General features: G+C 36.4%; 1 protein-coding gene across 1 annotated transcript in view; it reads right to left on the reverse strand.

The window, feature by feature from the left end:
• LOC147072903 (uncharacterized) overlaps window positions 1-15,160 on the reverse strand; it is a 206,490-nt gene that overhangs the window by 1,310 nt on the left and 190,020 nt on the right. The window contains exons 6-9 of the mRNA XM_085945872.1: window positions 11,234-11,398; window positions 8,770-9,009; window positions 7,222-7,359; window positions 1,554-2,210 (exon numbers count right to left, since the gene is read on the reverse strand). Coding sequence (XP_085801998.1) covers window positions 1,554-2,210; window positions 7,222-7,359; window positions 8,770-9,009; window positions 11,234-11,398 — 1,200 coding nt within the window. The remainder of the gene's footprint in view (window positions 1-1,553; window positions 2,211-7,221; window positions 7,360-8,769; window positions 9,010-11,233; window positions 11,399-15,160) is intronic.

The raw sequence follows: 15,160 nt of genomic DNA on the forward strand, positions 1-15,160 counted from the left end.
CCCCCAAGCGACGCTCAATCTGCCTACCACCACGGGACGTCAATGGTGGCAGTTATTCGAAGGGCGGCAAATCAAGGAGAATCATTAAGTATATATAGAAATAGGTAAGTACCTAAACATAGTAATCACGGAAATATCTTTCCATTAAAAAATTCAGCTCACTGGTTGGAAACAAAATGTATTAATTAACATAAAAGGTTTAACAGGAGTGTATTTTTTTTGTCGGATTCGCAATGTCTAGTTTACTTCCGTTGTCCATGGACGTGATGCCGGGTTCACACTGGCAACATGACGCGCGACAACCTCGTTAAATTTTACTATAATTATCATAATTGCTTAAGAAATTTTACGATAATTATCATACTTATCGTAAAATTTAACGAGGTTGTCGCGCGACATGTTGTCAGTGCTATCCTGGCATAACGTCCTTGATGACCATCAATAACACGTGTAGATTTGCGAATTATATTTGAATTATAGGTACGTACAAGGTACAAACTTACCTAGTACAAATTTTATATTTTTGCCAGTCACTCACAAGTTTTGAAAGGTGGCAGGCTTATGCCGGGTCCACATTGGCAACATGTCGCGCGACAACCTCGCTAAATTTTACGATAAGTATGATAATTATCGTAAAATTTAACGAGGTTGTCGCGCGACATGTTGCCAATGTGGACCCGGCATTAGATTTATTTAGGTGTATTTTTACATTGTATCTGAAACCATAGACTCGCAATATTGTCTATTGAAGAGATGGCATTTAAATTAGATTTAGTGGTAGGTATATATTTTGTTAGTAATGTATCAATACAACACATTTCTTAGATATTGGAGTCATGAAAGGTGATAAAAAAATACTAAAAAAATGTGGCAGCATTTTGTCCAGGGATGTCACTGAATAACGTCTGTACACTACATGAATTTACTGGCAGCAATAGTGCATAGGTATATTACACTATCGTGACAATAACTGTTCACATGTAAAAGTCCTGACTGTATCCAATCTCATTCTTCAAGAGTGAGCGAGACGCGATGTTGTCATTTTATGGTAGTATTCGACAGGTAGTGAAAATCGGTTAACCTCAAAATTCGTTCGTAATTCTTTGTTTGGCGGCAGGTTCGCCACTATCATTCTACTGCGCAGGCGCAGATCGAAAAATTCTCAACTGTCGCATGAAAATTCAGAAACTTCCGAACTTTTTTGATTCATGCATGCAACCTTGCAACTGCAGGATAATACATGTTTACACGTACAATTTCTTGTAATGGCCGAGATAATATTTACTGTCAGCAGTAAATCCATGCACATGTAAAAGGGGTATTCAAGGTATGTGCCAAAAATAAAAAAAGGGGGGAGACTCGGTACATGTGTAAAGAGTGTAATGTTCCTCTTCACAAAAGCATCTGCTGGCAGAAATATCACTTTGAAAAGATGGCAACACTGGAGTTAAGTAGTCGGTGGCACTTGCTAGATTTTGATAACCCTGTCGCCTCCCGCCACCTTAGATATCAATAAAAAAATGATCATAAAAATGTAGTATTTTTGGACTAACCTTATAAATAAATATATATTGGTCCTTAGTCTGAACTGCGTTGGCCCTATCTCTCCTTATCCTATATACAGTCTTTGGTATGTCGACGGTCCTGGACATCTCAAAGTCCCTGATGCCGATGTCACAGGCAATGAGGGCCCCAGTCCTGCCGGTTCCGGGACTGCAGTGCACCACAAGGGGGCCACCGCGGTTTCTGCTATCGCCATTTTCATTATTCCCATTTTTCGCTCCTCCGTTCTTAAGCTTTTCTTCAGCCCTTTTAAGATTATAAATGTTAACGTCATTGTCTTCGTTTGAGTCTTCTTCTTCCATGGATATGTGCGTCTGGTGAGTGACCACAGATCCGTTTTGCGTGACCATCGAGTCTTGCCCGTCGTCTTCGTGGTCTTTGGCGGTTTGTGACGCTTTGAGATAACTGCGAGCCTCTATGAGGAAGGCTATTATGGAGTGACATTCCTCTGGAACGCCTCTAGCCGGCCAGAAATACCAGATGTGAGTGATCTCCCGCCATACTCGTGCCGGAAGGAACCTCAGCTGTATTGAAGATATGACATATTTGTCTCGTACCTCTCGCTTCTTGACGATTACCTGATAATCACCGAAAGACCTTTTGTTGTCTGAAACTTCTGATGGAGGAAGGTATTCGTAACATTTTTCCTGAAAGCAAAAACAATTATTTATTGGAAATTGTTAAACACAAAGTAAGTACCTACCCAGTATTAAAATTTCTTTAACATAAAATTTTAAGTGTGACAAATTTGGTAGCCAGCAAAATTAATAAGTATTGTGCAAGTTGGCAGATTGGAATTGATATACAGTGGCTTGTTTACAGCCGCTATCGTTGTTTTGAGTGATATAGATGGGGGAAAATTTCTAGTGTTTTATCGGAAGTAGCGACGTGCAAAATGTTATATAAGTAAGTAATTTATTTAGGGGCTGTGAAGACCAATTACAGTGGCAAATCTCCCAGGCTTGAGGAATTTACATATTAGATTATGTAAATATATTTTGACCTCGCCGGGAATCGAACCCAGAGCGGGATCCCGGATGGAAGGCCAGCATAATTATTACGCACTGCACCACGAGAGCCGCGAAACGCAATGCAAAAGGTAATGATAATAAATTAGGAATTATGTTCAAATTAAGTCTACAGAACAATCTAATTTTAATTTCCTAAATAAATCCATGCATTCAAATATTTTTTATTTTGTAAGTACTTATACATTATACAACCATGGTTTTTTAATTGAAACAGTCTCCTTTTTGACAAATCATAATACATAAGTACCTGAGTAAGTACCTACATACATACAGAAGAATACCTAGGTACCTACTAATTTAGTATTTTGGAAAATAGGTAAGTAAGTACTTACTTAAGTACCTACTTTTCATGAATTTATATTGACAATCGAATAGAATGGAAGTAAGTAAGTATACAAATTACAATAATGAAGATATTTTTAATCAAAACCTTCTATATACCTAGGTATCCATTCATTTTATAGGAGTGGCAGGTTTTAAGTCTTAGAAGGACCCCTTTTAAATTTTCTCACAAATCGGTTGCGTCATGTTGCGGAAACGTCCCACTCCGCATCTATTTTATACATAAGACTGCTATTGGCCACTATCGAGGGTAGTTTTTCATATGTTTGTATAGGAGTACTTATTATAATTTTTACAATAGGCTAATTATAATTGTTACAATAAGTGCTATGTTTTAAAAGCACCTCTCTTCGCTGTGCTAACTTTTAGAGCAAGATGAATTTTGAAAAACTACCCTCGATAGTGGCCGATAGCAGTCTTGTGTATAAAATAGATGCGCTGAAGTAGGTACTACCTACACATTCAATTTGATACTTAACAATGTTAGCAGAAGTGGGCGCGTGTTGAATTTCAAAGAAATGATGTAAGTACACGATTAATAAATTTATAATAGGCTTTTAGACCATGACTCAGTTGAGGCATGGTCTAAAAAGATCGTGGCTAGGCGATGCGCGGATTGCGGGTCGCGGGTGCAAATGACGCATGCCGAACGAAATATAATTTGTCATATAAATCCAACATGCGTCCATTTAATGTTCTAACTTTCTTCTTTAAACACTACGGTGCATGGTTGCAGCATCAGTCCCGTACGGCTCCGTCTCGGGACGGGATGAGCACTTAAAATCACTTCTTTCAGACACGTTTAAAGCATCATAGAAAGCGGCTGTGCATATATGACGGGTGGTGGTGGGCACTTTAACGTATGTTCTATTAGTAACAATAATAATACTTATATTCATTGACATGTTTTCTTTTTCAAGTACATGGGTAACGTTTTTAGTCATCTTTACACCTCTTATTAAGAATTAATACCCCCGTCGCCATCACGAAACAAATTGACGTGTTCCCAGCTCGGCATTCGCTCTCCGATTGCCAGCGAGTCCAAAATTTCGTCGCGCCTATAGTTGAAAATTATTTTTCGTTTCACTGAAGTACCGTCTTAACTGTTATTTACATACTACAAAAATCTAAAGTGGGTAGGTACCTACTATGTAATATACATAGGACATAGGAAAAAATATACTATTTGACAATTTTGACATTATCTAAACCACACAAATTCTAGTAGGTATATGTTGAATTTCAAACAAATGATGTGTTCTTCTTCCTTTTTCCTTCTAAGGACACACGGTGGCAACCCAAAAATCTACTACGATAAAAAACAACCGTGAAAGCCTCAAACATTATATAGATGTAGGTAGATATTGTTTCTGTATAGAAAGATCACAAAATAGTTTGCGATGAAATGTATACCTACTTACCTACTTACCTAGCAATTTCAAGACATATCGTCATGTTGCTATTTTTTCATACAAATCATGGCATGTATAAGTACCTACCTACTAAAAGTTACCTCGTTTTCAATGGATAATAAGCTCTGGACTTGGTAGAGGCAAATGTATGTAGGTAAGTAGGTACTTACTTACCTACTTATAGGTAGATACTATTTAATCATTTTTTGTTTGTAGACATACCTATTTAGTATAATAATAGGTACTTAGGTACATACCTATGTAGATATATTTTAAAACGCATTAAATACAATATAAAAAGGTAGGTATCTAAGTAGGTATTTATATTATTTTTGTAATATCCCATCGTATTGCTTGCCTCCAAATTATTTTATTATATTGCGCTCCACGTTTTTTTAAAAGGTCTATGAACTCGAAACACTTCTGACTTCACTATTCTTTACTTAGGTACCTACCTACCTACAGTAGGTACACGTAACATAATAAAATGATAAATTTATGGGATTTTTGACACTCTTGGGAATAATAATTTTATTACCCTGGAGTGTGTAGCTACAATAATAAAAAATAATAATTTATTGTTTTACTAGTTGAAACAAAGGTGGTATTGTATTATATTATTATATGTAGCACGAGCACTTCACCAAAATCGAAAATAACAGTTGACATCACTCAAAGAATGAATCCGAAAATAAATTAGATTTCAGAGGTCCACCACCAGTTAAGTAGGTAACCAACTAATTGTATGGATTGGCATCTACAACCTTTGAATTACCTATTTCTTAGTATACCTACCTTCACATTGTGAACCTTAGATAAAGTAAATAGGTACTCAGATGAACCGTTTATTTACAGAAATGCTACGAAATAGATGGCCATTAAATTTTAGCTAATCCCAGTACCATAATTAGGTACTTACTGAAAACGTCGCAACACGTGAAACATGTCACAGTCCTATTTATTCATAATGGCGGATTTGTCACACTATAATACCTTACGCCAGGGGCCTTATGTTAGAACTTGCGAGTTGTAGTCGCCCGGTCGACATGACGTCATATGACATCATTGTGACGTACTACCGGAGTGATAATAGCATTCGAGAAAATAACGCTACTAAAATAGTGGCGTTATCCATTGTCCCCATACACAAATAGGTGTTTCAGCATAATAATATCTATGGTGAGCAGTGTGCGTTGGGCGGCTTGCCTCGAGCGTGTATTGGCTTACGTCACAATTACGTCATGTCGTCGGGTGACTTCATATCACCAGTTAGAACATAGGGCTGCAGGTGGCCTAATTGCCAATCCATCTGTGCTGCGTACTTGTTGTCAACATTACAAATTATAAGTTTAATACGCATTCATGGTTCAAGTTAAGTACAGTATAGAAGTACGAAGCATAGACCGATTGAACACTTGGTAACTTTTAGTATGCTATTTTGGCAGTCGTGTAGATAACGAATTTCTAAAAAATAGCATCATGACTACTTTTGAGTTTCTGACCTATTCAGCATTATGATTCTCGGAAGTGGCTTCAATTTTAGGACGAACTATGACTTAGAATTTTTGTGTAGAAATACTACATCTGATGTTGATGTTTTCGCGAATACATTATGCGTAATACGTGTTAGTTTTTATTATTAAAACTGTTTTTGTCTGCGTCCGTACTAGTAGGTAGTATAAATAACAAATGCATTGATAAATACTTTATATTCGCAGTACCCAACTACGCCAGTGGCCTAGAGACAAAGATCTCAATAATTGATACCTATGCCCCGTGAACTGGCACAAAACGGAAAAAACTCTATCTCCAAGAAATTAAAATTTATGGGGAAAATGGGAGAGAATTTTAAATAAATTGAAAATATATCTCTGCTTTAACTAAAAAACATGAATTTTGTATAATTTTAAACGTCACCTATTGAAATACTGCATTACTTATGTGACAACTCAATATTAGTGATCCATTGGGAGACACAATATTGAAAACATTGTCAGGATTTGGCAATCAAACCAGAGGGACTCTAGGTATGACATGGGGAACAGCAGAGGTGGTGAGCAGAGGAATGGTTTATTATGTAAGTATATTTCAATACGATATCATGCAAGCATATAGTATTAATACTAGGTTGGGTTAGGTTAGGTTTTTTCATCAACGCACATACAAAATGTGGAGAAGCCGATAATCTAAAATTATTTATACCTACATTAAATAGAAAAGGGTATGGAGTTTAGATTGATTTAAAACCTACAAACTTATCTGAAGAATTGATAGGGGAGCCACTGTCGAGAACTACCCAATCAAAACTCGCAACTGGACAGAATCTGACAATCGAATAACATTTTTAATATGGCGTCCATATTATGGTAGTTTGTAGTTCCATTTCTGACCGTTCTTCAGATAAGTTTGTAGGACTTTACCTACCTAACTTTTAATGGGTACCTAGGTATACCATTTTTGTAGATATTGACTGGCAAACTAAGTCGAACCATGTTTGAACGTAGTCTGAGGGTATATAATTAATAGATTTTTCATTTTTAAGTAAGTAAGTACAACATTAATGCAAAAAGTATTAATTATATGCTATCTCTATAACTTAATAATAATTGATAAAACACTTGTATCAATAATAATTAGTTGGTAACTTTTATTTCGAACTTCCATTAAAAGGTTTACGATAAATGACGCTGCACGTGTCGAAAGTCGCCAATGTTTACACAGAAAATCGATAAATTTGAGTTTTTGTAAAGTAACTAAATTTTGAATATTGTTAAGTAGGTATTACGTACAAACAGGGCTGCCAGCACAACACAAATTGATCTGAAACAAGGGTGTAAGATGTAAGTAGTAAATTTAATATATTTTTTTCTTACCGCTCCATTTTCCATATACTCAGTCAGCATCAAAACAACCCTTGAGTTTTGCTCCCAAATCATTCTCCAGAAATCGTTTACAGTTGATGACAAAGGCGCTTGGCAAGCTATGTAATAATTCTTCATGCTTTTAGGGCCCTGGAAAAAATAAATAGAAAATCAATAGGTACCTTAATAGAATTTAAATTATAATTGACTATCGTTTTGTACTGTTCCATTAGAATCGTTTTAACAGCACAGTTTCACCCTGGGGGGGGGGGATACCAGTGGCTATGGGAGGAGGCAGGCTGTTAAGATCCGACATAAGTAGTGCACATTATAATTTGTCAGTCATACGTATTTGATTTTATTGAACTACCTACTAAGAACAAAGACTATAATTTACAGATGGATTGGTTATTTAAAAAAAATAAACCCTGCCTAACCAAACCATAATAGTTTTGATAGGTAGTACCTACCTATGTTTTGGGCGATCCGGACAAAATTTTACTTACACACTTTTTCGTGCATACTTATTTGTTTTCGTTGAATTAAAACCAAATACATATTATTATTACACAATATTGTTAGTCAGTTTTTTAAAGTTCATTATGCCCTGCTTAAACCAAGCCATAATATATAAAAAATATTATTCTATCTATAAAATATCCAAAATGATGTGTGATTTAATGTCATGGGTAATTTATGATATTTTATAGATAAATGAGTAAGTACTTATTTTTTTGCTATTATCTATTATGGCTTGGTTTCGCAGGGTTTAATTGAATTTAAAAAAATAACCAACACCATCTGTAAATTGTAGCCATAGTTCAATGAAAACAAGTACGTTTGATGGATAAAGTTTAGTGTTCAGTATTTATGCCGGATCTTAACACCCTACCTCCGCCCTTCGCTACTCAAGTCTATCAATAGATCAATACACTGAAGTGGGCCATATCGAGGATGGCGAATCTGCCCTGTAATTTTAAAAATTATTGTAAAAACATGATCAATTAAAACAACCGAGATTTTAGTGTTTTTGTAACAAAGTTGTATAATATTTACCATAATTCAGATACAGTCTGAAGATGCCAAATGCAAAATCTGAGTGAATAAAAATAGTCCTGGTGGAATATTGGAATATTATATTACACGCCATGGAGCCCAATGATTATAGTGTAGTTAAACAGTAGTGTAGTTTATAATATGTATAAGTGCAACAACCACACAAACAACACTCAGACATTGAGGTTGGGAAGTATTATAGTAAATAAAAGTTTATGGAGATAGGCCTCAAGGAAGATGGCCGCCCTTATGAGAAATCTCAAAAGCTTAAAACTCACAATTTGACATTAAAAAATGGTGGAAAATGTTTTGTTCATTGACAAACACAGATTGTAGGCATTTTGTTCATTCTATTCTCTGATAGTACAAAGGAACTATTTGTTCATATTATGTAAAAAAAAGTCTGCTAGGAGGATATCTCTGTGAAAGGTATATATATGTGGGTAATAAAAAACTGAGTTCACATTAATTGTATTCTCAAATACCTAGACCTAAGAAACTTACCCTGACGTAATTGGCGTTTATATATTCTGACGTCTCATCGCCGGGTACCGGTTTTAGTGAAACGCGTGTTTCTGGAAGAGGGATGACGTTGGAATACCGGTTCTTTGATTCGCATCCTGGTGGAACCTCATCAGCCCTTGTTGTGATAGTCGGAATCTCATTGAATTCATTCACAATGGAGTCCTGGTCCAGTGCAAAGTTAGCAAGAGCAGCAAACTGCATCGGATGCGATGTGGCCCCCTGAAAAGCAATATCGAATAAGAATACGATATATATATATACTGTCTGTCACACTATCACCCATTCCATAACTGGTTATACCTATTAATTTTGTGAATTATCGTCAGTAAGTTATTACAAGGACGTTAAAGGAACAATCCAATAGAAAAATAGAGTGTGGAAGATTTCAAGACGTGACTGTATTTGCGTACGATGAAGATTTGTGGGTTTCTGGCCGTTTCTGGGCTGATCATTATATTAATGAAGATGTTGAGACAAGCTAGTAACAAGCCAAGATACCATCAAACGCAGAAAGACTGCAAACCTACTTCAGCCATATTTTCCGCAATGAGAATTATTTATTTATTTATTTAAGAAAACAAAACATTGTAGATATAACAAATCGAAATTCAGAACGTTCACAACATGAGGTTCATAACAAATATTACCATCACAAGAGGGAAGAAGCAAAAATAAAAAAAAACATGACAGACAAAGACAGTATAATAAAGTTTCAAAAACAAAATGCACAGCACATCACTGAAAATGTCTTTAGGGATTGACTAGTTCTTGCACCCCTCGCTAATGGTGCCTGCTAGGCTTGACTCGAGGAAACGGTTATAACCCAGAATAGGTCGTGACTGCGACCATGCCTGTAATTGTGACAGACGTATATAAATTTAAATTCTTTCGGACGCCATGATTGGAAACCATCTCTCGTGATAGCAGGCACACATGTGCCAAGAGTAGAAGTGACCTACGAGATACAAGAGAGTGAAAAGTGAGCATGCCTTGTAGAAAGGCAGTCGGAAAGTAATCGTTTGACGAATTATCGAAAGGAAAATAGTCATATGTCAATAAAGACATCGAAGAAATATCTTCTAGACGCGCTCTAGAATAAACTTGTAAGAATCTTCATAAGGACTCCTGATTATAGACCCATATTCAGGAATTAATACTACGCACTAACGAAGTGTACGTATGACATTTGTATTCTTGAATGGTTTGGCTTATCGTATGATGCATCCTGGAAGCTTTATGTTTTATGCGAGTGAAAAGATAACGAACAGTCAAAAATTATGGTAAGATCTTTCACCTCAGATTGGTGCTTTAATGAACTTTTTGAACATTATATAATTTAGAAAAACACTAACTGAGAGAGTATATCACAACCAATAGAAAAAACTTTTTTTTTTGAAAAAAGTAAGCCAACCGGTCGGGAATCGAACCGGCATCTCCAACGGGTAAACGCCCCAAACTCGTCGCATTCAGCCATTATGCTACGGAAGACATACTAATGACGACAATATTTAAGCTATTGGCTATTAAATACCTACCACTCAGCGCTCTTCGAAATCATGTTACTTTCATCATGGAACTTTTTGACATTATGCAATGAGAGAGCTTAATAAGAATAATATCGTTTTGGCTACTCAAACCCCGCAAGTAGCTCAATGTTCAAGGCGATGGTAACTCCAATTTACCATCCAACCTTCGATAGAAAACGGCACCGATAGAAGAAGATTACAGGTAAGTATATTTAGTTATTGTCTCTCTTTAGAAGAATGTCCGGAATTTAATTAAAAGCTGGAAATAATAATGCCGACTACGTACCTAGCAACTAAATAACAAATCTATGAACTGTTCTAGAACAGACCAGTCTTAAAACAGTATAGATTACTTTCTCATTACATATTGTGAAATTAAAAGTTGACAACCCTGATTGTAAGCGCCCGTCAGTGGCGCCGTCTGAGGAGAAAATATATTTTTCTAACTACCTACGCATTATTTAACTGATATTTTATAACGGCTACAGGAAATACACCCAATCCGCTAGCTTCTTGGTAGGTATATCGATGACCTAACATACAAATTTGTTATATTACTTACTGTTATTTTAAATAATTCGAAAATGATATTTTGAAGCTGAATTCAACACACATCATGCAACACGCTTGACAGCTTAGAGGCAAGATACGGGATATTACAGGCTTATTCCTGCAATGTTAAGATACGGGAAATTACTAAAATGGCTGTATCATTTTTTTTAAATAACTACAGATAGGTACAGGAATTTCGCAGTCGATGGCAGTATTTTTGTTCTTTTTAGTTGGTAAGTACAGCTACCTACATCAAAGGGACATTTTCGTCAACTCGGTCAGATACGGGGTATTAACATTATACCATCGATATGTAGCTTGTAGTATATTTACCCGATTCATTATTTCAATATAAATATTCTTACAGATTCATCATATGCAGGGTTTCCGTAAGATCGTTTTGAAGGTCTTCTTGCTTTTCGCCGGGCTGATCCTCCGCCAGACACATTGTCCAAACTGTAGGAATCTAGCGACACTGGAGTACACCTTTGACCGTATCCACCGCCTCTTCGTCTCCCTCTTGCCATGACCTGCAAATAACAACCACAAAATATATTAAAATATTGCAATGTTATCAAAGAGGAATAGGTATTAATTTACTAAATTATGTGTATTGCTTAATTATTATGATTCTCTAACAGACTTCAAGAAAGATGGAAGAACATCTGAAAATCGATATCGTAATGTATAATCCATAATAATATATCCGCTAAAACTAATGAAAGGCTATAATATACTTCAGCTGAGGCATGGTCTAAAAAAATCGTGACTAGGCGATGCGCGGATTGTACAAATGGCGCGAGCCGAACGAAATATAATTTGTCATAAAAATTCAACATACGTCCTTTTAATGTTATGTTTATTATTATATTCGTAATAATAATCGTATATTCATTGACATGTTTAAGTACATGCGGAACGTTTTTTATTCATCTTTACACGATTTAAGAATATATTCCTCCGACGCCATCACAAAACAAATTAACGTGCTCACACCTCTATTATCAGTCTCTGATTCGCGACGACTGCGAAATTTCGTTCCACCTACTGTTGAAAAGTAGGTATTTGCCGTTTCACTTATGTAAGCTCTTAAACTTCGCCATCACTCAAACGTATGAACAGAAATCTTTTGTTGGAAACTCAACGTTTTACACTCGCCAACACTACTGTCACAAATCATAGAAATTGCGCGATTTAATAGAAACAACATTTCACAAGACCACTGCCGATGAAACAGTAAACAAATTCGCTCAGATATGGTCAAACCTGCCTGTTTCACAGTTTCTATTTACATGTGTTTTCCATCCGAAGTGGTATATGAAACATGGTAATTTACTGATGAAGTTACTTAATAAACATATTATGGAGTGTTATAGACGTGTTAACAAGAGTTGAGGCGACGCAAAACTCACACAAACGCATTGTTTACAATCAGGATGTTTAATTTTTAAATCGACATATGTGCATGTTGTCCTCTTTTTGCTATAAGCGCAATAAGTAGGCGTAAGCAAGACAAAAGACTGTTTCTCGTAGACGTTATGCAATGCCTGTTGCCTCAGAAATGCACCAATACACACAATCTTTCGTATCTGTGTTCGCCTCAACTTTCATTGCGCGACCTATACCTACCATCATAGTCTGGCTTAGGATATAATAAGTAACGACATCTGTTCTCAAAATCGATAATTTGACAGTTGGAACAATGGTTTTGTCTTTTAGCTGTCATTTCGACCAATCCAATCATTCCAATTTTTCTTACGCAATATGTTCACCATGAAGGCTATGCTACTCCAAATTTATGAATCTCTCTTTTAGTTCATGTTTTACACACATAATAGGTAGGTACATTATTACGGAAAATACACACTGGTTGTACAGTTTGAGTTTTGGACACAATATAAGGTCACGTTTGAAGGAATTATCAGCCATGTTTGTTCACCCACAATGGCCGCGTGGCTTAAGCGCCGGTCTATAGTGTCGAGGGTCCCAGGTTCGAATCCTGGGTCTGGCAAGTACACATATTGTTTTTCAATTTGTGTATCAGAGTATGGACCTAACAGGTTGAGCAAGTGGCTGACATCCATTTCTCGTAAAAATAAAATCTGTTACTTAATAAAAATCTCCATTCCGTGGAGGCCCATATGATCCTATTCGGATCGGACATGGTCGAAAGAAAGAAGTTTTGTTCTGCGAACAATTTCATCAAGTAGATACGTGTATCTGTATTATAGACATTAATTAATTGGTGTCCCTCATATAATATATAGTTCTTCGTTATTCAACTGTTCAAGTTGATTAGCTACCTCTTTTCGGTTAGCAAAACGGTTAAATACGGCTTTCGTGTTTTACGCGGCAATTATGATTTTAAGTATATGGGATACAGAAATACAGCACGCCACTGGTGGCTTCAACTTTTGTCACTAGATCCTTGAACTAAGGTTTGAACTAGGTATTTAAAAAAGAAATTGAAAGAGTGTTACTGATTTATTAGTTGGGAAAAGAGTATAATACTGAATTATTGGTAGGCATTTCGTTTTTTGTAAGCTTTTGTTTTTACAAGCGCCTGTATGTAAGAGGCCTGCATAATACCGATTTGGCAGATTGAAAATCGGGCTCGGGGCCAGTTTCTGAACTCAACAGTTAATTACATATATCTACCCTGTCAAACATTCGATATACGTTTTATAGAACCTTATTGTAGAATTGTAGATCCTAAAAGCTCACTGTTGGAAACTAGAGGCAGCATTGTATATGAAAGTATGGTGAAGCCGGCAAGTATGGTGAAAAAGTATGGTGAAACAGGTTGGTAATCAATTTGCGGCAAAATTTCCAGGTTAACATTGTATTATATGGGTACGTTATAAAGATCAAAGTAAATCCTCCGTGATGCCCTGCATTTTTTTTTATCGCGTCGCCATTTCTCGTGAGTTATCGGCTGTTGTCGGCATGCTTCATTCAGTTGTATGAGGAAGCCAAATCGTTGCCTATCTGTACTTTTAATACATCTATGGTTGGAAAATAATGTGGAGACAACGGTGTTTTCCATCAGCAGCCCTATGTTCTAACTAGTGATATAAAGTCACCCGACGACATGACGTAATTGTGACGTCAGCCAATACACGCTCGAGGCAAGCCGTCCAACGCACACGGCTCACCATAGATATTATTATGCTGAAACACCTATTTGTGTATGGGGACAATGGATAACGCCACTATTTTAGTAGCGTTATATTCTCGAATGCTATTATCACTCCGGTAGTACGTCACAATGATGTCATATGACGTCATGTCGAGCGGACGACTAAAAACTTGCAAGTTATAACATAAGGCCCCTGGCGGCCCACCGGCACGGAGAAACATTAAAGATTCCCGTTGTAATCAGTAATCCGTAATAACTAGATACAATGTTAAAATACAATATTCATTCTTATCATAATTATACATTCGTATATTATATAATATATAGATACTTATATTAAATTCTGTGTTCCCTGATTGGTCTACTTTGATCGCGACTTGTGAATTTCGATCGTTGTGCCAGTTACTCTGAATGCAATAGCTGTGCATCCTATTATATACACACGACTGCTATCGGAAACTATTGAGGGTAGTTTTTTATGTTTGTATCGAAGTACCTACCTATTATAATTGTTACAATAAGTTAGCCGTCTAAATAGTCAAAACTGTCTATCTCGCTCTAAAATTTAGCGCACGCAAGAGAGGTGCTGTTAAAACATAGAACTTTTCATACAAAACAAAATTAACTGTTTTGCATGAAAATTTTTGTATGAATTAACAGTGTTAAAGACAATACATATACCATATTATCTTTTTCGTGCGCACGGTGTGAGAAAATATGGTCCTCCGTCTGTACCTAGATCTTGTCCCCTACATCCCGAAGCGAGTCCCCAGGCTACGATCTTGTGGCAATGTGACGATCTACAATTGCAAATTCCAAATGGTGTTCGAGGTAAAATTAAGGGTATTTTTAGCGATTTTTTGTATTTTTAATACACCCACTTTAATGTTGATATGCACAATTATGGACATGTCAAATATCAACAATAATCAAAAATTGTAAGTATGGTAAAACCACATATTATTAAATGTTAGCATGCTTGCATTTTTTTACTATTAGTGCATGTTTGCGATGTGTGTTTATCTCACTTGGCTGGTCGATCTCTGACGCCAGCTCCCCCCCCCGTAAGCCCTGGCCCCCAGGCTAGAGGCCTGTTAGCCCCCCCTTGTGGGAGCCATGACCTATATAGATACTTGGCGTTATAAACATCAGT

Source organism: Rhyacophila brunnea, unplaced genomic scaffold, assembly GCF_057557595.1.
Source record: "Rhyacophila brunnea isolate RB1 unplaced genomic scaffold, BYU_Rbru_1.0 scaffold_19, whole genome shotgun sequence".
NCBI classification, from domain to species: Eukaryota; Metazoa; Arthropoda; class Insecta; order Trichoptera; family Rhyacophilidae; genus Rhyacophila; species Rhyacophila brunnea.